This window comes from Alosa sapidissima, chromosome 21 (assembly GCF_018492685.1).
Source record: "Alosa sapidissima isolate fAloSap1 chromosome 21, fAloSap1.pri, whole genome shotgun sequence".
Classification (NCBI taxonomy): Eukaryota; Metazoa; Chordata; class Actinopteri; order Clupeiformes; family Clupeidae; genus Alosa; species Alosa sapidissima.
The window spans coordinates 22,713,650-22,738,649 of NC_055977.1; the positions used below are offsets into that span (position 1 = coordinate 22,713,650).

Sequence of the window (25,000 nt, forward strand, 5' to 3'; positions counted from 1 at the left end):
GCCCTTCACACTGAATCATGGGTAATCAGATGAAGGATGAGGGGAAGGAAAAAAGGAACAGTTTGCGCTCGCGCCCTTCGGCCTGGATGACGTGCCTGTCGATTAGCGTGTTAGCACGCGCTGACGGTAAAGCTGTGATAACCAAGGAGAGGCAGCAGGGCTTTGGGGACTGTGGCTTACTAGTGCACCCATGATGCAACGTCTGGCTTTCCATGTACAGCCCAACCCCCTTGAAGAACAAGGATACAGTATCGTATGGCTTTTTTCATGTAGACACATGGTACACATGGTAAGGCTAGAGTGTGCTGGAGCGAGTGATGGTCTCTGGAGAGGCATGGCTCAATGCTTAACAGAGCCAGTGAGTGTGGACGCAGTCAACTGTGGTGGTTGTGCTTTTCATTTTGTTTTGAATCCTGTATTTCGAGGTTCTGAGCAAATGATGGAGGCTGAAAGAAAAACAGCACACACACACACACACACACACACATACACATATACACACACACACACACACACACACACACTCAAACATACACACACACCTTTTCACCTTAATAAATACACATGCAGGAGGCAGGAGCACACCTTTGAAGATTGTGAGTCATATTATCCCATTTTACAGGGTAATACATTTCCACTCAAGTGTTATTTCCACAAAAACTACAAGGGGCCTGATGTGTCTCCCTCTGCTTGGCATGCTAGCATGTCTTCAATGTGTTGTGAGTGGAGAGGCCTATCACTTTCACGGATGTAGTTTCATATTGTACACTGGCACAGACAACGATTTATGCTAACATAAAATTGTTTTGGACTCTGTTCAAATTGATTGTGTCCTGTCTTGTTTCCAAAGAACATAATCATTTGTTAAGGATGGATCACATTCTGCACAATGAACCCACTAGGCAGTTTTGAAAGTGCAATTAACATTCTTCTGTTAAGCAGGATATTTCGTAAAAGGATATCCCTCAAAAGTTAACTTGGACACAAGCGTGGTAGAGATTATGGTAATCAGTGTGAAAGTAATACCTTTAATTCCCCCACTGTTTTGTCGTCATGGGCTGTAGGCCCACAGCTTCCGGTTTTAGAAAGAGTTTCTTATTTAAAAGCACCTACACAATGGGTTGCGCTGAAAGAGCAAGACCGCCCCAGAACGCATTCGCCTGTGCAGGCCATCTGGACAGCACCGATTTGGAGTCTATTAAAATCACTTTCTGGCTGGAGTGCTCCCTGGTACCGCTGGGTACCATTGGGCAGACTGCAGCAGCAGAGGCTGCAGCAGCAACAGCAGCGCTGGAGCCTGATAGTTTGCTGGAGCTCGATCCAGCACGACTAGCTTTCCCAGTATCCTTAATCGGAAGCTGCTGCCTTTTTTGATGGCCCGTATGAAGGATTCGTCTTGGCTCCGGTTCTTACCCTTGCCCGACCTTGTGAAAAGTGAAGGTGTCAGCTGGGGACTGTGGGTATTGCTGAGGCCATAGCGCCCTCTCTCCCTGTGCCGTGCAGAGGGGGTGGGGTAGGGCGATTTTTATTTTTGTGCGTGCACGTACGTGCCGATAATGTAAATGGCTTCGGCTGGGAAGTGCAGAAAGCAGAGCCAGGCGTGTCCATGCGTTGAGCTGTGACTAATAGTTTGGGGACTCCATGCTGCGCGCGATTGTAGCAGCCTGCTGTGGCGCCATGCTGGACATGATGGCTGTGTCTTTTGTGGTGCAGCCGATGAGAATGCGAGGCCGGGGGATCGGCCTATTTCTACCCCCCCCAAACACCTGTGCAGCGCTCTGCTGTGCAAAGAGCTCCCTCCTTCCCTGGCATCTCTACTAGATTTGCTGCCAGCTTACACTGAAACCAGTTTTAAAATGTCATTTATGCGGTTTGCTTGCTGCCTTCTGAACAAATATGACATGATTAGAATTTTGGCTGTGTTTTGTGTCTGAGTGTGTGTGTGTTTCAAGCAGATTATGCTTGCAATGGTTTCCTAAATTAGTTTTCATAATGGTTTTAATAAAGTTATTTGTTTGTCAACTACACAGCATATTAACTGTCTTTCTCTCTCTTCTGTCTGTTTTCTCCCTCTCTAGGTTTCATATATACATGCGGTGGGACGTTGAAAGGAAGAAATGGGACCATTGAAAGCCCCGGATTTCCATACGGATATCCCAATGGGGCAAACTGTACGTGGGTAATCGTAGTGGAGGAGGGCAACCGCATTCAAATAGTCTTTCAGTCATTTGCGGTGGAGGAGGAATATGACTTTTTATCGCTCTACGACGGGCACCCTCATCCAGCCAACTTCAGGACGAGGTGGGTGCCGGCACTGCGTCAACCAACTGCATTGTTATTTAAAAGCTGCACCTCCCCCCTTCCACCCTCCCCCTGTCCCACAGCTAAAGGGTTTTACTGTCCTCTGATAGTATTGATGAGTGAGGGATTTATGGCCTGTGGTTGACATTTAAGGAAGGATGAGTAAGCAGCAAAGGGAGTTCTTTTTCTGTCTCCTCTCTCTCTCCCTCACTCTCTTTCTGTCTATCCATCTCTCACCCTAGGACTCTCTTGCCTCACAATTTCTCTCCCAATCTTAAGCTCATTTCTCCTATTCACTAGCGTTTGCCTTTTCCTCTCTCTCTCTCTCTGCCTATCTCTCCTCATAGTCACTATGTGCCGCTCACAACCTCATTTCCTCTCCTACCACTCCCTTCTCTACTCCACTCTCTCGCCCCCCAATATCCTTGAACAAATGTGCTTTGGTTAAAAAGTGGATTGTTCTGATTATGTCCTTGTGGGACATAAAATGGGAGCCGGGACTCGGGAGTAGTGAGTCTGCAACTCTTCATTTGCCCCCTGTTGCAACAGTCCAGGAGAGATGGCAATCGGACTCCGGTTTGCTCTGGTCATCGTAATTTACAGCGTGTGCGCCAGACACAGATAGCGTAGCCGTTTGGCCAGATTAAACGGCTACTGTACAAAACTGATTCCCCCCAGGTAATTGGGCACTGAGAAAATCAACTTTGTCTGCCCATTAACTGCCTCGGACGTCAATTAGCATGTGCTGATGTCGTGATAGAGATGTTGTGCAGGGGGAAAACGTGGGGGTTTGGAATGAGATCTGAGAGGGATTTACAGGGTTTGGGTCAGGCAGTGGAGGAGGAAATCAAGGAAATGTGCTTTGGTCAACACAAAACATGTACATGCACACACACAAGCACACACACACGCACAAATGCACATGCACACATTTTGTAATGTACTCACCCACACATACCCACACAATCATACATGTATTGTGCACACATACTTTGTAATATATGATGCTGCACAGACATGCAGTTTTGTCCACACACTCGCTGTGTGTGTGCATACTCGCACGCACACACACACACACACAATTTATAATGCTAACCCAAAACAAAAACCTGTCTCATCAGCCAGCTCATTTATTACCTTGATGAAGGCCATTATGGGAACAGTGCTCAGCCGGCAGAGCGAGCTCCGTGCAGACATGCTGTCAGGGCCAGGCTGGGCTGGGGGGAGCAGCCTGGGCAGCAGGCCTGTCACCAGCCGCCACCTTGCCTTCCTCTCTGGGGACCTGGGTGGAGCGTAGAGGGCTGATCGTGATGGTGGTGGCTCTGCACGGCACCAGACCAAAGGAGTGTCTCCTGGGGGTGTCCACCTGTTACCCTGAGAGAAGCCGGTTGCAGAGGTTTGTGTGGGTAGTGGGGTGAGGTGAGGTTGGGCATAGTGTTGCATTGGTTATATGAGGGGGAGGGATGTTGTTGAGCCATGGTAGCAGTTTCCTCACGGGAGATGAACCCAGGGATGTGTGAAGGCCCCAAAGCCCAAGGGAGATTTTTTTTCTTTTCCTTTTTTCCTTTCTTTTTTTGTTGATGTAGGTGTGAGTGGGGGCAGTTTGCCAGTGACCCCTGCTGGTGTCGTACCCTCTGGGAGGACACCCTCAGGCACAAGAGGGATGCAGGATGATGGTGAAGTTTGTGATGTGGAAAGGCCATGTGACCAAAGGTGTCTCCTGTGTGTGTATACGTATGTGTATATGTGTACAAATGTACGTTCGCTAGCCTACGGAGAGGAGGATGACTACTTGAAGGACAGGTTGGCGCTAACCACACATATTCCCACACACTATTCCCATATGACCATTTGTAAATATGATGCATATATATTGGGGAGAGGCAATGCCCCACTGGCTGGGGGTGGAGAGAGATAGAGAGAGTAGAGGGGACCAGCTTGCTCTGCAGTGACGATGCGGCGGCAGCGGTGGCGGTAGCGGCAGCCGAGTCCTCACCACGGCTGTCTGGCTCCAGATGTCTGGCAGCACGCGCGCGCCACCACCGATGCACCCCGTGTGCCGACGCGGGCCGCCATGTGGAACAGCACCCCATCTGCGCCGCCTCAAATTAAATCAAAAACAAGTGCAAAATTAGAAGAAAAAGAGGGGAGAACATCCCGGAAAAGAACAACAGATTAGGGAGAAAAAGTAAAGAAAACAAAGAGGGGCAGTGGGGGTGCGAGGGAGGGGGGTATTCAAGTGCATGATTTAACAAGGTCATGATTTAAGTGCATAATTTAAAAAGGACAAGAGTCTGAACAAGCCAAATCCAAGGGAGTGGTAAGGTAAGGGATGTGTGTGTGTGTGTGTGTGTGTGTGTGTGTGTGTGTGTGTGTGTGTGTGTGTGTGTGTGTGTGTGTGTGAGACAGAGAGAGAGAGAGAGAGAGAGAGAGACATAATCAGAGCAGGGCATAAAGGGCAGCAGGCATTCGGTAACAAACAGTTTAAAGCCTAAATAATGCAGGCCTCTGCAGGCACTACATGTGGGTCACCCGTTGCCGTGTTCACGCCACGTCGCAGACAAATCGCCCCGTCACCTAAAGTTAGTCCACTGTAAATAATGCATCACAATTAAGCGTCCGTACCGTGCACTCGCCACGACCCCTGTCCTGTTGCTTTAATGGCGTCGCCCCGGTCCCCTCCACTTTGATTTCAGATGGGAGCAAATTAGTCAGGATAATAGTTATTAGCAGTTTTGTTCAAATCCACACACCGCAGCAGGGTGTGTTTTAGCTGAGTATTTTTGATTCATTTCTGGGGTGAATTAATTCAGAATATAAATGTAAATATAAATGTTGCCTCTCTGGCCTGCCTGCAGTTAAGAGTACACACTGTGGACTAAGGGTAACACTTGGGGATCCTGTTGGCTCATGGTTGACACTAGTGTGTGTGTGTGTGTGTGTGTGTGTGTGTGTGTGTGTGTGTGTGTGTGTGTGTGTGTGTGTGTGTGTGTGTGTGTGTGTGTGTGTGTGTGTGTGTGTACTGTATGTCTATTCATGTGCACAAACTCTTGAGTGTCAGCCCAGATCTTGATGCATGATGTATACTCCTTGACCTGGTTTTGCATAAACAGTGATAATTTATGGGCTTCGGCTCCAGCTTTAATGAATGTTGCATAATAAATCTACACCACTCAGTGGTCCAGACATGACCAAGAAAACACTCTTGTGCTATATCCATCACACACACACACACACACACACACACACACACACACACACACACACACACACACACACACACACACACACACACATATACATGCATGCATGCACACAATCATACACATACACAGACACACACACTCTGCTTACCATAGCATTTCTTCTCTGCCAGACTGCTAAGCTAAGGCATGTTTTCCTCATGTATATTCAGCATATTATATATATATATATATATATATATATATATATATATATATATATGTATATATATACTGTATATATATACATATATACAGTATATTCATGTATATATTACTGACCCAGCTGACTGTAGCATTTCTCTGTGTGATTCCGTCTCATGTCTACATGTAAATCATGTAAACACTCCCCCCATCTCTGCTGTGTGGCTGTCTGTCTGTGTGTGTATCTGTTATGTTTGTCCAGCTGTCTGTCTATCATTCCCCTCCTCTCCCCTGCTTCAGTGTTCTATCCTGTACCCTTACCCCTTCTCCTCTCTCTCTCTCTCACTCACTCTCTCTCTCACACATTTATTCTCTCTCTCTCTCTTTCTCACACACACACACGCAGACACAAACACACACACACACACACACACACACACACACACACACACAAACACACACGCTCCCACTCGTAACACCTTCCCACTGTCATTTACACACACACACACACACACAAGTTGTATACGTGGATGCGTGTCATATTTCACAGTCGCATTACTCTGAGACTGGCATGCCATCTGAAGATGTCAGTAATTAATCTGAAATTGTGTTGAAATATTTACTGCTTTATCTAAATCATTCAGCAATCTGGTAAAATATTAAAAGATTTATCCAAATGAATTACTGATTGGCCTAAATGATAATTTGGCTGGCTTAGCATAGCTGGGGAGGGAATGTCTGTGTGCTACTACCTCTCCTCTCTCCTTCCTTCTAGATCCTTCTGTCACTCCCTTCTCTCACTCCTTCTCTATCTTGGTCTCCATGCAATCTCTCAGCCTTTTTTAGGTGTTCCCCCCTCTCTCTCTCTCTCTCTCTCTCTCTCTCTCTCTCTCTCTCTCTCTCTCTCTCTCTCTCTCTCTCTCTCTCTCTCTCTCTTTTTTCTCTCTTTCTCTCTCTCTCCTCTCTCTCTCTCTCTGTGTGTGTGTGTGTGTGTGTGTGTGTGTGTGTGTGTGTGTTTCAATGCACTGGCCCACATTTCTTCCTGTGAGAGGACAGAGAGCATCCGTGTGTGTTTATATGTGCTCCAAGCCATGATGACAAAGCAGAAATACTCTTCCTCACTCACACACACACACACACACACACACTCTCTCTCTCTCTCACACACACATACACACACACACACACACACACACACACACACACACACACACACACACACACACACACACACACACACACACACACACACACACACAAATGTGCACATCCTCTCTTTCATGATAGTGAGCAACCCAGCTGGTAATTCAGCAGGACTCGGGGCTCGCAAGGCCTCTGGTGACAGCAGATATTCAGCTCACCGTCCAGACTCCTGTGATTAATCGCTGCATTATTCAGATGCGTGGACGCCGCGCGCGCCACGATGCGACGGACTGCAAGCATCACTTCGGCCCTCCTGTCAATCACTTACGCCAGGTTCACCACGGCAGCTGAGCCGAGAGCTCGAGCCGGCTGGCGGCAATCGCTCGCCCATGTGAAATGCATGAAGAGGCGTGGATAGCGGGGTATGACTAGAAGCTCGAGACTTCCATCCCCAAATGCACTCCTCGCCTTATTTCCATACCATCCATATGTATTCCTCTTGTCCCCATACGAGACCAGAGCTGTCACCGTCCGCCACCGAAACTCCAGGTGCTCGTGTTTTTCCTTGCTCGACAATTTTGCATTTACACAAAACACAACTAAAAAGTGAAATACAAAAACATGAATAAACAACAAAAGTGTCCTTGCTGCCCTGGCCGTGGCGCAACTGGCTGTGGCACCTGCAATGTACACCGGCGAGCCGGGTTCGATTCCCGCCCCGTGGTCCTTTCCGGATCCCACCCCGATTCTCTCTCCCACTCACTTCCTGTCATTCTCCACTGTCCTATCAGATTAAAGGCATAAAATATATAAAAATAGAGTGTCCTTGCTGTCCCCCCCCCACACTGTGTGGAGGTTCCGGAAGAATCCTCCTTGACAAGTGGAGGAATGACTAGAGCTTTTTTGGGCATTTCTTGTGACTGTTATCGTTCAGTGAGGCAAAGGAACTGTCTCAGGGATGCACTCTCAGGACTGCTGGCTGTGCTCTCCCTTGCCTTGTTACACCACCCCTCCACGGGTAGCCTTCACAACTGGTAGCCGGCCGCGTCCCGGGAGCCCTGGCCATGGGAAGCCAGCGCGCCCTGCTGTGAATGCGTTCGAGGAGGGTTCCATTTTGCCACAAATCGATCTGGACAACGTGTTTTCATCCGAGAGCGAAGATGCGATAATAGATTCTGTGCTTGCATTTGTCTTTGTGTGTGTGTGTGTGTGTGTGTGTGTGTGTGTGTGAGTGAGAGAGAGAGAGAGAGAGAGAGAGAGAGAGAGAGAGAGAGAGTGTATGTGTGGCATCCATGTGTGCGTGGTTAAATCACTTCTCCCATCTGCGTAGATCACCCCCTGATGGCATTGGAGGTGCATCAATGCTCACTGCTATCTGAGCTGATGTAGAGAGAGAGAGAGAGAGAGAGAGAGAGAGAGAGAGAGAGAGAGAGAGAGAGAGAGAGAGAGAGAGAGAGAGAGAGAGAGAGAGAGAGGCAGAGACAGCCTGCTGGGGCTGTTGCTGTGCAGCGTTGTTTGCCAAGAGCAGACTGGGTCTCCTCCGGCTTCAGATACTGACACCCGGTGGTCAGCTGGTGAATTGCGGCTCCCCCCTCTCTTCCTTTGCTCGACAAAGCTGATCCGAGAAGCATGGCCATGCATGCAGAATCAGGCAGCTATGATCCCTGCCCTACCATGTTCTGTCCTCAGTTTCCTCAGCATCTTTCTCTCTCCCTCTCTCTCTGTCTCTCTCTGTCTCTCTCTCTGTCTCTAGTCTCTCACCTCTTTTCACATGCTCTGCCTCTGCTTGACGTCCATACCTCTGGAATGTCCCCTTTAATCAGCTCACAAGCTAACAGCAGAGTTAGCCTATTGGTGTGAAATTATTCTATTCCTTGTTGACCCTGTGCATCACACCAACAGCTGCTCATCACTCCAAGTTCATCACACCCACAGCTGTTGTTGAACCAGGCCGTGGGAAAAAAAGCCCAGCCTGCTCAGCCTTAACATTTTAGCAGTTAGCAGCAGGCACTAGCAGACCTGTGCCGGAAGGTGGATGTGTGTTTGTGTGTGGAGGGGGAATGTAGTACTCCATCTGGAAGCCCATAGTGAGGCTACAGGTCACAGGTACTGTAGAGTAAGGTATCGCCCAGGGGACCTGTCCTCAGTGCTTACGCTGGGAGGATGAATTCATCTGCCTGCATGCCCACTGCTTTAAATAGCCTCTTTCTCCGGTTCACTCCTTTTGCTGTATTTTTAGGCCCACTTTGAGATTTTAAAAAAAGCAAGAGGTCAATGTCTCGTCTCTCTGCCTTTATTTATTTGTCTGTGCCCTTGCCGCGGATCCCCCTCCATTCTCATGTTGGCTCAGTTACTTTTGTTTCAGGGGAAAAGGCCCATTTCAGCCACTCACGATGGGGTGAATGAAGTTCAATCCTTATTCTCCCTTCCACTACTCTGACCAATTGGGTCTGTTCTGAGGGCTCATTGAAAAGGATTTTAATGGTGGTGGGCTATGACTTTGCCATCACCAACTGAATTTGCCCTTTAGTTGACATGCACTTGCAGCAGATGGACAGTGTATTCTTCACATTATATATTGTATTCTCATTATAATATTAAAGTGTGTAATCAAAAAGGATAAGATATCCTTAATTTGGGAGATTTTCATGAATACTGATACAATGTATTGCAAAACTACTTTTGGTAGCACTTTATTATTGGTACAATTTTAAACTATTACTTAATTTTTAGTTAATAGTAAAAATGACTATTAACTAAACCTTAATAAACAATAATTTACCATGTATAAATCAAAAATAAGGCCACATGATGCAAACTGGTATAAATCAAGGCTGTTGAAGTTCTCCCACCACTTCACACGGTCTTGGAATGACGTCAGGTTAGCTTGTGCTAACTGACGACTTGCCGCACCTTTTTTTAATTTACCATGTATAAATCAAAAATAAGACCACATGATGTAAACTGGTATAAATCAAGGCTGTTGAAGTTCTCCCACCACTTCACATGGTCTTGGAATGACGTCAGGTTAGCGTGTGCTAACTGACGACTTGCCGCACCTTTTTTTCCTGATGTGCCATGGATCAAGATCCATTGCTTGCAAAAAACGGATCCTCTTCTCACCTCTGTCTAATCCTCTTATGCCTATCTTATGCCTGTAGCTCGACAATTAAATCTCAAAGCCCCCTTGTTGGATTTTTTTCTCTTCACTTAATAGTTATGGAGGGAGAGGGGTGGTGAGGGAGAAAAAAATGTAGCTGAAAGCCTTTGAAGCATGTGGGTGCCAATGCTGTGTGCTGTTACGGCCGTGGCGCCGGTGTTTACCCCTCAGGGAGAGCTTGTTTCATCTCTGTTGCTCCCTTCCTCTCTCTCTCTTTCTCTATCTCTCTCCCTCTCTCTCTCTTTCTCTCTCCCTCTGTCTCTCTCTCTCTCTCCCTATCTCTCATTCTCTCGCTCTCTCTCTCAATCGCTCAGCATTCGATCTAGGCCAGTTAGAGATGGCCGTGATGGAGAAGGCCAAAGATACCCAGGTGGGGGCTTGGCATCCCTCTCTGTGCACAGTTATCAGTGCCTGCAAAGACATCTCTTTCTATTGTTTCATCCCATGTTTTTCTTTCTCTCTTTTTTTCATTTACCAATCATGGGAGCTTCCTCAACCATCGGTCTCCACCAACTCGACTTTCCATTAGGTCATTTAACCACCTAATAGGATTTCCCATTCACTCAATTTAGCTTAGTATTCCCAGGAGGTTGGCGCTTTTGTGTCTGTGGTTTGCCCCATACCTTAACCCAATGCGCCTGATCACATCTGATTTAATAGAGATAGACACTCCAGCTTGATATTCATTAACGACACTAGAGGAGGGATGAAAAAGCTACCTGCTGGGAGTGGACTCTACTGGACCAGGTTTATGTCAAATGGCATAGTAGCATTATGTAGAAGCTTTGCCTTAATCCGCAAGTTTCACCTGTGGCGCTGGCATTGATGAACGTTTTTAGAGGAAGGTGTTTTTTGTCTACTCCAATCATATACAGCGACGTTGGAACACGTTCATGACTCGCATCTTAAAATGGAGGCTGAAGCCTCTGGGTTGGAGACAAATGTCAGCCATGGCGCGACACAAAAAATGCATTCTTCATCTTATGTTGTGCTTGTTTTTATGGCACCATCATTCATTATGTTCTTCTCATTTTTTCAATTCCCTTCACTTTCGTATATTTGTTTCGCGGTTGCTGTCATCACCTCTCCCAGGCTTCTCCAGACATCCCCTCCCCTGGGGGACAGCCCTCTGTTTGTAATTCCTGGGGATGAGTGTGTGTGAACGGGCACCGTAATCCCCTCTGGGTGTTATTAGCGAGGGCACAGCCAGGTGGGGAAAGGATGATGTGTCTGTGTGTGTGTGTGTGTGTGTGGGTGTTTGTGTGTGTGTGTGTGTGGGTGTTTGTGTGTGTGTGTGTGTGTGTGTTTGTGTGTGTGTTTGGGGTGCCACCACTTGAGCCGCTGCTGCCAGCTCCTGCGCCGGAGAATGACCGATAACACCTGGCAGGCACATCATCCCCTGGAGGCTCTGAGGTCATCATCCTGCCCAGTAAAGCCCCTCGGGGAGTCAGGGAGGGATGCTGGTGAAGCCAGGGCCTGACCCCCGTGTGGCGGGTCAAGTTTGTGTGCACTGGGGATGTAATGGATGTATGTACTCTGGGGATACTGTGGTGGACAAATCGTTCTAATGTTAAATGTCACGTTAAAGGCCTTTACAATACCCCCAGCGTGTACACTCATACTGACGGCATGATATTTGTTGTTTAATGCATTTGCCGACTGCTTGGCTTCTACGGTCGAGAGGCTTTTAACGTTTTTTTTAGCTGCGTGGGGAGCCTTGACGGGCTCTGTGTGTATGGCAACGTTCGAGAAAGGTCTGGGTTCATGTAGATGCCGCTATGTTTCTGCGTGAGGTTGTGTGAGTCTGCTCTAGGTTTACTTTTATGGTCTTGGTGGGTCTTGGATGGCCAGACCTTGACGAGTCTTCACTGCCAAAACATTTGTGTTGGTCAGGGCCTCGGAAGAGGAGCTCCAGGGTAAGGAAATTCTACCATTTTAAAAAGCTGAAAACGATTCGCCTGGGAGTAAGGTTCTATATTCCCCTAGTGCTCTCTATATGGGATTGCTTTATGGATTTGTAAAATTGGACACTTGTACTGTCAATTGCTCACTCCTTCTCTCTGTCTCTCTGTCTGTCTGTCTCTCTCTCTTTCTCTCTCACTCTCTCTCACACACACTCTCTTTCTCTCTCTCTCCCTCTCTCTCTCCCTCTCTCTGCATTTCCTCTCTCCTACCACCCTGATTATTAGGTACCACAACAAGATTGTTGTGTTCGTGAGTACGGCTACAAGTATCGCCCTTATCGAATGCTCTTATGAATGCATTTCGTAAATGCAACCTTGAGGCTGTATCTTTGAATTAGTAAATCTTTGTGTGCATCTACTGAATCCCTTGTGCGTTCGAGAGAGGCGGTACAGTAATTTGGCCCATGAGATTACTGCTCTGTTCAGGCTCCTATTACAGGGTCATTCGGTTCAGATGGATTGCATGTTAGTAGGCACTTGCTTACCCTTATGGTCTGTTTGTGTACTCAAGAGAGGCCCTCTCCTGAGTGCCCTTCCATGATCGGGATTGATCCCATGATGGCCTCCATTTTAACATGTAAACTCACGTGCCCAATATGGGCGTACTGGTTTAAACGTAACAATTTGTTTCCTGTTTGTTGTTCCTGCTGTTTGTCGCTGTCCTTGGGAGATGAACATACACAACTGTGCATTATTAATGGAGGCATTGCCACAATGCAAACCGTGCTCATGCGGCATGGAAAACCACTTAAGGCATACGGCTACCCTGTAAGTCAGTGGGTGAGGAATGGCAGAGTCTTGTGGCCCTTGGCCCTGGCCCCAGGTCCATTTCTGCCCTGTCAGTCAACAGCGTGGCTGTTGGACTCTTCACTCCATTTGAACGCTAACAGTCAAAGACTAATATTAGAACAAACCGATTTGACCATCCAGTGATGCACAGGAGCGCACAGACACACACACACACACACACAGACACACGCACAGACAAACAAACACACACACACACACACACACACACACACAGACACTCAAAGCATTCATATAAACAGACTCCTAATGAGTCTGCCCAGAGGGGTAAAGCTTCTGGAACAATCAGGACAATGGCAACTAAAGTGCTTGTCTTCATTTATGCATGTCTCTTTTTGTTTGTTTTGTGTGTGTGCCTTTTTCATTTCACTCTCACCAGCCCCCTCCTCCTCCCCCTCCTCGCTCTCCTCCTCGTCCCAGTGGTCCTACAGAATCATCATCTCTCTTTCACGTCTGGCGTGCATGACCCACTCGTGTTGACTTTGCAGTGGGAAGCAGCTTTCCACCACCCCTGCTCTCATGACGCACCCTCCACCACCACCTCCACCACCACCACGTCTCCTACCCTTCCCTTCCCACTGCCCCATACTCCCACCCCCATCTGTGACTCCGCACTACCCCACATCTCCGGACCCATCCTCCTCCTGCACCTCCTCCTCTACCTCCAGCCCCTGCGCTCACACTGCATCCTTTATTTAGTGGCTTGTCATCTCTGCTTGAAGAAGGCCTGGTGATGTGGTCCCTTTCAATTATTAATAGAACACAGTTTTTTTTTTTTGGGGGGGTGTTTGGGTGTGTGTGTGTGTGTGTGTGTGTGTGCCCACGCATCTCAGATTGCATGAAGTCATTTAAAAAAAACCCAAATGGCTAGTTCTTGATTTAAAAAATAGACTCTCTGGCGCTGTAAGGGGCAGAAAGGGTGAGAAGGGTGCCCCCCCCCCCACACACACACACACACACCCCCCGCTCTTCCATCCGCCTCCCATCATAGACTCCAGTCTCTGCACTGACAGGTGAGCTCATTAGAAACCACGCCGGAGGGCTTCAATTCCCTCTATGTATGTTTGATTAACGTCCTTTTTTCAGTGGGAAAAAAACTGCCCCTCCGTCTGGGGATATGTTGTTCGCTCCGGCGCCGCGAAGCTCTGGAGATTTGAGTCGGCTGGTGGACATGCGAGGCCAAACCCATCCCAGCTCAACCCTGTCTTGATTCTTCTCGGAGCGCGGGTGTTGCTACACTGGTTGTTTGTTTCTCTCGATGAAGTCCCACGCCTCGTGTCTGGCAATGAAACCCCCCACACACAATGGGTGTGTGGTGGTAAATTGCTCTCCAAGGACGCTCTTAGCGCGGTAAACGCATCAATTAGTTGAAAGTTTAACGCGGCGTTGTGCTGTCAACACTTCGCTTGGCTTCGTGCTTAGCAGCTGGTGAGCTTCGCCAGTAGCCCGGGCGCCAGATCACATTATTTCATCTCAACCACGATGAGAGATCAAACGGCATAATTATTTGCTGTCTGCTTATGGAACAGTTAGTCTGGTTGGACTCTGAAGCAATGCTAATGCCACAGCCATACACTTTGCATTCATCTGAATCATTGCCAGCACATGTTAGCTTGGGAACAGTATTCATATTCAGTCAGTTCTTTTGATCGAAAGTAGGACAATTTACAATTGATTTACAATTTAAATATGACCGCCGGTCAATGTGCCTCCTTAAGACTTGGCTGAGTTCTGTGTGTTTGACATATTTACTGTTGCATGCTGAAACTGGGGTAGAGAAGCTGAAGTTGTTATGAGCAACATTGCTGTGATGTGTTTTCCATTGAAACCTAGGACGACTGGAAGAAAATGGTGGCGTGCTCCGGCACGCTGTGCTCCGGCGAAACCGCCCGCCGGGGGTGGCACGAAGACACGCTGATGATGCAGTATGATCCTGTGGTTCCACTCCGCGCTTTTTTTCCAAGATTTTTTCTCTCGAAAGCTCAGAATTAATTAGAACCGAGAGAGAGAGAGAGAGAGGCTCCTGCTGACAGTGATACGCTCGCTTCTTTTGCAGCACAAAGCGTGGCCCGCTCTGCTTGCATGCTTATTCCTTTATTTATATATTTCTTTAAAAAAAAATCTTTTTTTTTCAAAATACTGTATATTGCCCAAAACATCCTCAGGCGAATCAGTCTGTGCCTCATAACGCACTAATCTGCTTTTCCTTAATATCACAGAAGTAATGGAAGACAAAGTGCGGAGAGGATGCTAATATCCACAAGCCACAAAAACCAGCCACACGATACAGTATGTGTCTCCCCGCTGTTATTCTGCGGCTGGCTTACGTGCTACCCATAACATAATAAAAACGCTCCACATTTTTTCGCTTTTACTTTGATCCCAGGCCAATACCCCTGGTTAGTTCGGCACAGTGAACGATTCCTCTTTGTGGGCGATTCGTGGCTGCGATTTCCCTCCCCCCAAAATTGTCCTTTCGTCATCTTCTTCATTTGCCCACTCCAGTGAGTAAGGTTTTATGACATAGGAAAATAAGTCTGCAATAAACATCAAAACATTTCAAATGTTCCATACATGACTGATGCTCATGTGCATAAATAACTGTGCCCCTTGGTCAATTCTTGGGCTGTATTATGCGCCACCACTAAGCCTGTCTGGTCTCATATCCCACTTTAATTGTTTACGGTGTCAACTTGAGTGTCCTCGGGCTCATGGGGAAGCAAGCCTGCATAATTTATATTTTATACATGAAACTCATTAAAGCACACTACATATTGACTGTGAATGGCTCTTCTCCCCCTTGTGTTGATGCCACCTTGGTTGATAGATACTGCATACATCTCCTCCCAGAGATGAAACACTGCACTGAAAGTTTGGATTCAGGGCTTTTTTCTTTTTTTTACAAAAATCATCAATAGCAGAGCACATTGAGGCATTTCTGCCTGAACTTTAGAAGTTGAAGTCTCCTTTTATTTTAGGGGAAAACACAAACATTTGACATCGCTATGAAAACTGTAAACTTCATTGGACTCCTGCTCTCCTCCCTTGAAGCGAGTGAATGAAATCCCATACACCCTACCAGACCTCCATCCTATTATCCTTACAAAAACGTTGTTTTTCACTCACCAAAAAAAAAAAACATGTTTTTTGAGCCTGAATGTACAAAATGTTTATATCTGGCAAGGCGTCTGTTAGTTTTTGTCCGCAGCTCACACTGTGTCTCAGCTCACACTGTGCTAGAAGATCAACATGACCCCATACTGTAGGGTTTACCTAATCACCTGTGATGCCAGCACACTGCCCAGCAGATGAATAGGCCGGACCCCGGTCTTGACCGCAGAGCTCTGTCCCTTTGACGGATGCCTAAAGTGAACACTGCATCACACGGCTGTCATGAAGCTTTTTTTTCCCTCGTCCTTCCCCGAGACTGAACACAGATTTTTTGCCATGGTCTGTTAGGCAGTTCATTACTTTTGGGACAGCAATACAAGGATTCAATTAAATGGTGCTGTTATTTGACCTGTAGTGCTGTGTAGTGCTAGGAAAGGAGAGCAAGCTGTCACAATCTGACAGGTCCAGTATATCATTTCTCTTTTAACAATGGATCAATTAATCACCGGCCCTGCAAAAGTAAATTGACCATTAAATATTCATGAGGCCCCATGGGGGTGGGGGCGTGGCCTCATTAAGAAAAGTGTTGCTATAGTTACGCATTATATAATGTATGGTGGGACCATGGTTGTTAACCTGCTGTGTTAATTATGGCTTTCGTAACGCTATGCTACGTTTCCATTTAGCATGTGCAGCGCCTCTTGGATGACTTCTGAATGGATATGTTTTATTCACAACTCCTCTCTTATTGTCCTGATATTGTTTTCCTTTCCAAAACACTGTAGCAATGCATCAATGCTATAATGCCACAGCAATGCAACATGTATCAAGATCAAAACTGCAGTAATAAAAAATGGGGGTGGGGGAACAGCATTGCATGATTTGTGCCTTCCAGGACGGCACAAAGTGTAAGTCATTATTTCAATCCAAAGACTCCATAGAGAAAAATGAGATGAGCCTGCCCCCACACTTTTGGATGCACTCTGGATTTTGGATCCATTAAGAATGCATGAGAGTGAATAGTGTATTATTGTGTTGCTTTAATTAAGGTCTAATTGCAGTGGACTAAACACACTTGGATTCCTGGATAAAGTTTATTCATCCAGAGAGATTTCTTCACAAAGTTTATTCATCTGGAGTGATTTCTGCACAAAGTTTTTTCACCTGGAGCAACTTGTCAGTGATTGAACTGTCATGCACAATCATTCTTCAGTTACTGGCAGTCATGTTAGGCTTTGAATTACATTGCAGTTCATGCATAGTAATACAATGATTACACAAAGCTTCGCCTATTACACTGTATGTTTCGAAAAAAAAACATAATCCGAAAGAGCTTTTAGCTCAAGTATGTTAATGTTATTTTCTTTTCAAGTTTTAGGGGGAAAACAGCAACTATGTTGCTTGGCCTTACTTATCAGGAGATAATCCTACAAATGTTTAGTTTCTCAACATATTGAAGTCTTTCGTTGCTCCTCAACTAACTTCTTGAGATGGGACCATATTCGGAAATGCATCATCTTCACTTCATGTGCATTAATATGGCGAACAGCTTTGCTTTCCCTCCCTAATGTTGTTGTGCCATTAGCCCCTGGAGGCTACTGTGTGAGACAGTTGTAGCCATTAGTGAGAGGCAGATCCATCTATCCATCTATTAGGCCCAGTCAGCAATGCCAGTCAAACATGCCATCCGCATGCCTAACGAGTCTTAATGGAAACTAGAAAATGTAATTTCGAGGAAATTACCAGTGCATGAAAATATAAACATACTGTATATTAACATAAAATGCAAAACAAACTTTTATTTGATAACAGTTGGCAGAAGGCATAGTTGATAATAACTGACAGTTGAAATGGCTGAACAGTTAAATAGTTGAGTAGTTTAAATAGTTAAATTATTTAATAGTGAATTATTGTAGTGAGGACATTTATTTTGAAACAGTTGTGGGCAAAATTGCATTTCTAGTTTTTTGTTAATATCTCACAAAGTATAAAGTGTCCTTTTCAAGACCTATGTTACAAAGTTTGAACGAAGTTTCTACGTTAAACGGTTGAAGCTGAATTAGACGCAGAAATTTGGTGGGAAGAATAATAATAATAAGAAGAATACTTCGGATAACAGAACAGTGCATTTTCATGCACTGTAATAATAACTAGAAATGCAATTCCAAGGAATTACCAGTGCATGAAAATGCTAAAGTTGTGATGTAAAATATCATGTATAGTTAAAACAGATAATACAGAGATGGTTACTACGGTGATGCTAGGATAGACATGGTGGTTGCATAGATTAATAAAAGTTGATAGTTTAAAAGTAGACAGTTTAAAAGCTGAATGTAGATAGTTTACAAGTTGTTGATAGACAGTAGATAGTTTAAAAGTTGTTGATAGACAGCTAGTTTAATAGATAGTTTAATGATAGTTTAAAAGTAGACCGTTTAAAAGATGAAGGTAAATAGTTTAAAAGTTGTTGACAGACTGGAAGTTTAATGAATGTTGATATTCAAATAGTTTAATGGCTGTGTATAGGTAGATATTTGATGATAACTGAAAGTTGGAATGGCTCTAATGTTTGCTATGCTAAGATTTTTAACTATGCTAACCATGCTACTTAGCTAATGTTTTATAGCAGTGCTAGCAATGCTAACCTGCTAACCATGCTACTTAGCTAACGTTTTCTAGCAGTTTAATGAATGTTGATATTCAAATAGTTTAATGGCTGTGTATAGGTAGATATTTGACAATAACTGAAAGTTGGAATGGCTCTAATGTTTGCTAGCAGTTATGCTAAGATTTTTAATTCTGCTAACCATGCTACTTAGCTAATGTTTTATAGCAGTACAAACAATTACTTAGCTAACTTAGCTAACGTTTTCTAGTAGTTTTGCTAAACATGCTAATTATGTTAGCAATGTTAACTATGTGAACCATGCTACTTAGCTAACTTAACTAACATTTTCTAGCAGTTTTGCTAAACATGTTAAATATGTTAGCAATGTTAATATGCTAACTATGTTAACCATGTGACTTAGCTAACCAAGCTTATCATTTTTAATAGTTATGCTAACTATGCTAACTAGAATGTTAACAATGTTAACATGCTAACTATGCTAACCATGTGACTTAGCTAACCTAGCTAATCATTTTTAGTAGTTATGCTAACTAACATGCTAACAATGCTAACTATGCTAACCATGTGACTTAGCTAACCTAGCTAATCATTTTTAGTTGTTATGCTAACTATGCTAACTAACATGTTAACAATGCTAATTATGCTAACCATGTGACTTAGCTAACCTAGCTAATCATTTTTAGCAGTTTTGCAAAAAATGATAACAATGCTAGCAATGCTAACATGCTAACTTTGCTAACCATGCTAACTAGCTACAGTGGGTAGGAGTCATAGTTGATGAAAAGTGTTGACGTAGTTGATGACAAGTTAAAAGTTGTTGATAGACAGCTAGTGAATATATAGTTTAAAAGTTTAAAAGTTGAATGTAGATAGTTTAAAAGTTGTTGATAGACAGCTAGTTTAATAGATATATAGTTTAATGATAGTTTAAAAGTAGACCGTTTAAAAGTTGAATGTAAAAAGTTCAGTAGTTTAATGGGTTACATTGTTTAACAGTGGATTATTGTAGTGAGGACTTTTATTTTGAAACAGTTTTGGGCAGAGGAAACAGTTGAATAGGATGTGTAGTCTTAATTGACCCAGATTGTATGCTTAAAGCCTGAGGCTGCAGGTGGCCTGAACACCTGCCATAGGATTCTCATTGCTTAACGGCCGTATTATGATGTCACAATCGGCAATGTTAAGTCTATGGGGATTTTTAAAAAGTTTTTCTTTAATAGTTTAAAAAGTATAACAGTTTCAAAGTTGAAAAGACATAGCAGCTTGGTCCGTTTGAAGACCTACGTTACAAAGTTTGAACAGTTTCTAAGTTAAACTGTTCAAGAGAAATTGCGTACGGAAAAAGTGGTAAGCGGAATAATAATAACTAGAAATGCAATTCCAAGGAATTACCAGTGCATGAAAATGCTAAAGTTGTGATGTAAAATATCATGTATAGTTAAAACAGATAATACAGAGATGGTTACTACGGTGATGCTAGGATAGACATGGTGGTTGCATAGCTTAATAAAAGTTGATAGTTTAAAAGTAGACTGTTTAAAGAATGTTGATATTCAAATAGTTTAATGGCTGTGTATAGGTAGATATTTGACGATAACTGAAAGTTGGAATGGCTCTAATGTTTGCTAGCAGTTATGCTAAGATTTTTAACTCTGCTAACCATGCTACTTAGCTAATGTTTTATAGCAGTGCTAGCAATGCTAACATGCTAACCATGCTACTTAGGTAACTTAGCTAATCATTTTTATCAGTTATGCTAACTATGCTAATTAGCATGCTAACATGCTAACTATGCTAACCATGTTACTTTAGCTAACCTAGCTAATCATTTTTAGCAGTTTTGCTAAAAATGCTAACTAGCATGCTAACATGCTAGCATGCTAACTATGCTAACCATGTGACTTAGCTAACCTAGCTAATCATTTTTAGCAGTTTTGTTAAAAATGTTAACAATGTTAGCAATGGTAACATGCTAATTTTGTTAACCATGCTAACTAGCTACAGTGGGTAGGAGTCATAGTTGATGAAAAGTGTTGACATTTACTGTATTTTTTTTACTGACATTAAACTGTTCAAGAGAAATAGCGTACGGAAAAAGTGGTAAGCGGAATAATAAGAAGAAGAAGTTGCCTAGGAAGAACAGTACAGTGCATTTTCATGCACTGTAATAAGTTGTTGTTGATGTTGTTGCCTTGGAAGAACAGTACAGTGCATTTTCATGCACTGTAATAATAATAAGAAGACTTCGGATAACAGAACAGTGCATTTTCATGCACTGTAATAATAATAAGAAGAAGACTTCGGATAACAGAACAGTGCATTTTCATGCACTGTAATTACCATTGAAGGCACCTGCATGGCGTCCCATAGAAAGGCACACAGGAGGGGCTCACACATATACAGGGAGGGTGGGAGAGTGAATGGAAGCTGTTGCCTGGCGGCTACTGCAGCACAAGGTTAAGTATATTTCACACTGGCACAACCCACTGAAGTGGCATCCGCATGGGAGCGCTATGAGGGAGATGTAGTCTGTGATTGAGTTACAGATGACCTTTGCTGCGTTCCGCTGTGTTAAACTCGCCAGCTTTCTCCAGGCCTAAAATCCGCTCTACACCTCCATCTTCACTCTCTCACACACTCTCTCTCTCTCCCTCTCTTCCTCTCTCTATCTCCCTCTCTTCCTCTCTCTCTCTCAGTCTCTCTCTCTCTCTCTCTGTCTCTGCTCTCACTGGAGAGATGTGTACTGTAACTTTGTCGCTGTCATTGGCTGAGTGAGATCATGGCTCCTCTGTGGGAGAGGAACTGCTGAATGATATGGAGCTGCACAGGTTACTGCGGCCGCTGTCTGTAGGGAAGTGTTCAACCGCCCCATTTCCATGCTGTTTTCATTTCATTATGTGTGTGTGTGTTAGTGAAAGACTGCCAGAGAGAGAGAAAGAGAGCGAGAGAGAGAGAGCTTGTGTGTCTGTAACTGATGGATGTGATTATGGGTTTGTTTAATCTATTGCATGAGCTCGCCATGTTCATGTTTGCTTTTGCATTCAAGTGTTTATTTGTATGCATGTGTTGAAACTGAGAGACACAAAGCATGTGTTTGTGTGTGTGTGTGTGTGTGTGTGTGTGTGTGTGTGTGTGTGTGTGTGTGTGTGTACATGTGTGTGTAAATAAATTGTGATTAGAGGATTATTTGCAAGTATTGCAAAACCTTTTTGATGAGCATGCATGCATTTGTTTTTGTCTTTCTATATGTGTACGTGTCCCTCTGGAAGCAGATGTGTGTGCGAGTTCGTGTGTTTGTGATGTGTGTGCTGGCTGGCATCTAAAACAAGATTGAGTGTGTGTGTATATGTATGTATGTTTTTTTTCTCTATGCAGCCATGTGCATCTTCCTGTCTCACGTGAACCCCATGTGAATCGCATTGTTGAGCAGCTATGTTGCCACATTCTCTCTCGCTCTCTCCCTCTCTCTCTGTCCTTTTCTCTCTCTCTCTCTCTCTCTGTCTCTTACGCTCCTTGCCTCATTTACACAAACTGATGCAACCTCGCTTGCCTTCGCATGCTATCTTCAGGCCGACACCAAGGTTTCTTTCTCTCGTTTTCTCTCAATATCTCTGTCTCATCTTCTCCCCACCCAGCTACACCACTGCCAAGTCGTTTCTTTTTTCTACCGTATGTCTGTGCCCAACCCCCCGCCAACTATTTTGTGCTTTTTATTTATTCAGCGGTGGCACAGCCCGCCCTCTGGAGAAGTCTCTGTGTGGGGCCGGCAGAGGCCATCAACAGAGAGAGAGAGAGAGAGAGACAGAGAGACAGACAGAGAGAGAGAGAGAGAGAGAGAGAGAGAGAGAGAGAGAGAGAGAGAGAGAGAGAGAGAGTGGGTGGGTGATTATGAATACAAGTTCTGACCACCCTCTCTGAGGACACTGCCCCCCCCCCCCCCCCCACACTAAATAAATAAATAAATTAAAACATCACATAGTCTAACATCCTCAGGCTCAGGTGCTGCCTAGCTGCTTAGATAAACACTGATTAGATGATAAGGCATGATATTTAAACAGACATCCAAAGAGCCATGCTCCCCTATAGTCCCCTATAGTCCCCTATACTATATGTGTGCACATGTGTGGCCATGACCTAAGAGAGTCAAAAAAGAGCAGTAGCAGGAACAGAAATGGAAATGGAGATAATTGAAAGTCACCTTCCTGTGTCTGCTCAAGCTAGGGCCCACTCACACACACACACACACACACACACACACACACACACACACACACACACACACACACACATCTTTCCCCTCACTCTTCTCTCCAGCCACCTTGTCGTTTCCAGCACAGCCAATATTGATACCCTTGATCAATTCCCGCTGAGCTGTTTCCTGGCCCTTGTAAACCCTCCTTGTGGCATACAGATAGCAGGCGCTCGCAAATGGAGTGCACACGCTTGGAAGTCCTCTTTTTCTCTTGGCTCAGGTCCAGCACACTGGAAATGGTTGGATTGCGGGGTTGGGGTTTGTGTGTGTGTGTGTGTGTGTGTGTGTGCGTGTGTGTGTGTGTGTGTGTGTGTGTGTGTGTGTGTGTGTGTGTGTGTGTGCGTGTCTGTGTGGTTGGAGGTAAACAGCTGAGGAGAGATGGCACAGATTAATTAGGCTGGGCTCATTGTCTTGGCTAATTTGGTCTTCTGCATGAGCAAGCCTAGAAAGGGAAATTGTTGAAGTTCTTATGGTCTTTTTTAATATGTGCGTGTGTATGTGTATGTTTGCGTGTATATTTTTGTTTGTTTGTGTCTGTGTGTGTGTGTTGTGTGTTGCCTGTCCCTGCCTATGCCCACTGCCTGCTGTTCATCAAAATGTACATATGTGACAGCTCTATGTGATTTATTTGTATGTAGAATAATTGCCATCATTTCAACAATGCCGAGGGAGTCCGCCTCTCTTCCCTGCGGTTGTGATTAAGTTGGAAGCCCATGTGACGGACAGCAGCATGCGTGGGTGTATGGCTGGGCACACATGCCAGTCTCCTCAGATGCCCTGTGTCATATGTTGTCCCATTCACCAACATTAAAAAAGTGAAGACCTGACCCTGACCATTAATACCCGCCCCCATCCGCTTTAATCACAGCCCAGCATGAGGCTTAGGGCACCAGAAGTAATGTCACACGCAAACGTAAACATCACAGAAATAACCACACGTATGGTGCACCATCTACACCCACCCCACCCGACCCCTCCCCTCCACCCCTTGCTGCGGTTGTCTGCCTGGGGCCTTCCTCTGGCAGAACTCTGTGAGTGAGTATGGAGCTGGAGAGCCCGGCAGCAGTGGCGTCGCCCCGTGATGAATGCCCCACGTCTCTGTCAGATGACTTTTGCCGGGTACACATTAGGTCATAATGGGGATGGCATTAAATATTCAACGCAGCTCTGATTAACAGCCTCGGGCTCTTTCAAATGCCGATCAACGTCATGAGTTTCTTTTTTTTGTTGGCACCCTCTTTCTTTTCTCTCACTCACTCTTATTCTTTGTCATCCTCCTATATAACTCTCCTCCTTTTCTTTTTGTTCTCTTTCTGATGTGTTTCATCATACATATTTTATATTTCTTTGCCAGTTCTTATGGGAAAGAACAAGAGAAAATGCAACAGTGTGTGTCTAACTGATGCCCAGTGATTGGTCTCCACCTGCAAGCAATGGAACAATGGCACTCTTTTTTTGGCTTTGAAGGGCTACATTTGTATGTGCCATAGCCCATGCAAGCCTCTTTTTTCATTTACTAAGCGTGATTAGATAGCTATTTGCCATAGTGATTTCTGCAGGTTGCACTGTGAAACTAATTGCTTCTGTGGATGTCTTTCCAGTTGTGTATCTCACCCCCCCCCCCCCCCCTTTCTCACTCGCTCTCTCTCTAACACTCTCTTTGCATCTGAGAGTGAAGAAGATGGAAACCTCAAGCCAAATCTCTCTGAGGTGTTATAGTGCAACGGCAGGCCTCTAAGAGTGTTGGAGGTTGCGAGCGTGAAACTAATTGCTTCGGAGGAAAATCAGATAATTTTCATTTCCATATTGCTGTTTCACAGCTAACGCTTTGAAGTTCGTTCTCTAAGCCTTTAGCTTTTCGTCAGACCAAGAGAGCGATAGCCACTGGAAGAAACCAAGTGGAGTGAGAGAGATGGATAGAGAGAGGGAGGGAGGGAGCACGAGAGCGGTGGAGAGCAGCTGAAATCCTGTGAGTGGAAACATGTAAATATCATTTTTTCTCCATGGCCTCTCCATGCTATTTATTGTGCTAGCGCACAGTGTTCTCCCTTCTTCTCCCTGAGAACAAATCTAATTGTCTCCCCCTCATAGCTATTTTACTTGGCCTGAGAACAAATTATTCTTTTTTTACTCACTCATCAGCCTCGTCTTCAAAACGCCTGGGCTGACTTTTATTTCCTGCGTTATTCAACAAGCATATGAAATGTACGGCATGGCACAGATTTTTGCGATCGTAAACTGACTGTT

At 44.9% G+C, this 25,000-nt stretch overlaps 1 protein-coding gene across 1 annotated transcript in view; it reads left to right on the top strand.

Moving 5' to 3' along the window:
• csmd3b (CUB and Sushi multiple domains 3b) overlaps positions 1 to 25,000 on the top strand; it is a 387,713-nt gene that overhangs the window by 42,503 nt on the left and 320,210 nt on the right. Inside the window, 1 exon segment of the mRNA XM_042077517.1 lies at positions 2,079 to 2,301. Coding sequence (XP_041933451.1) covers positions 2,079 to 2,301 — 223 coding nt within the window.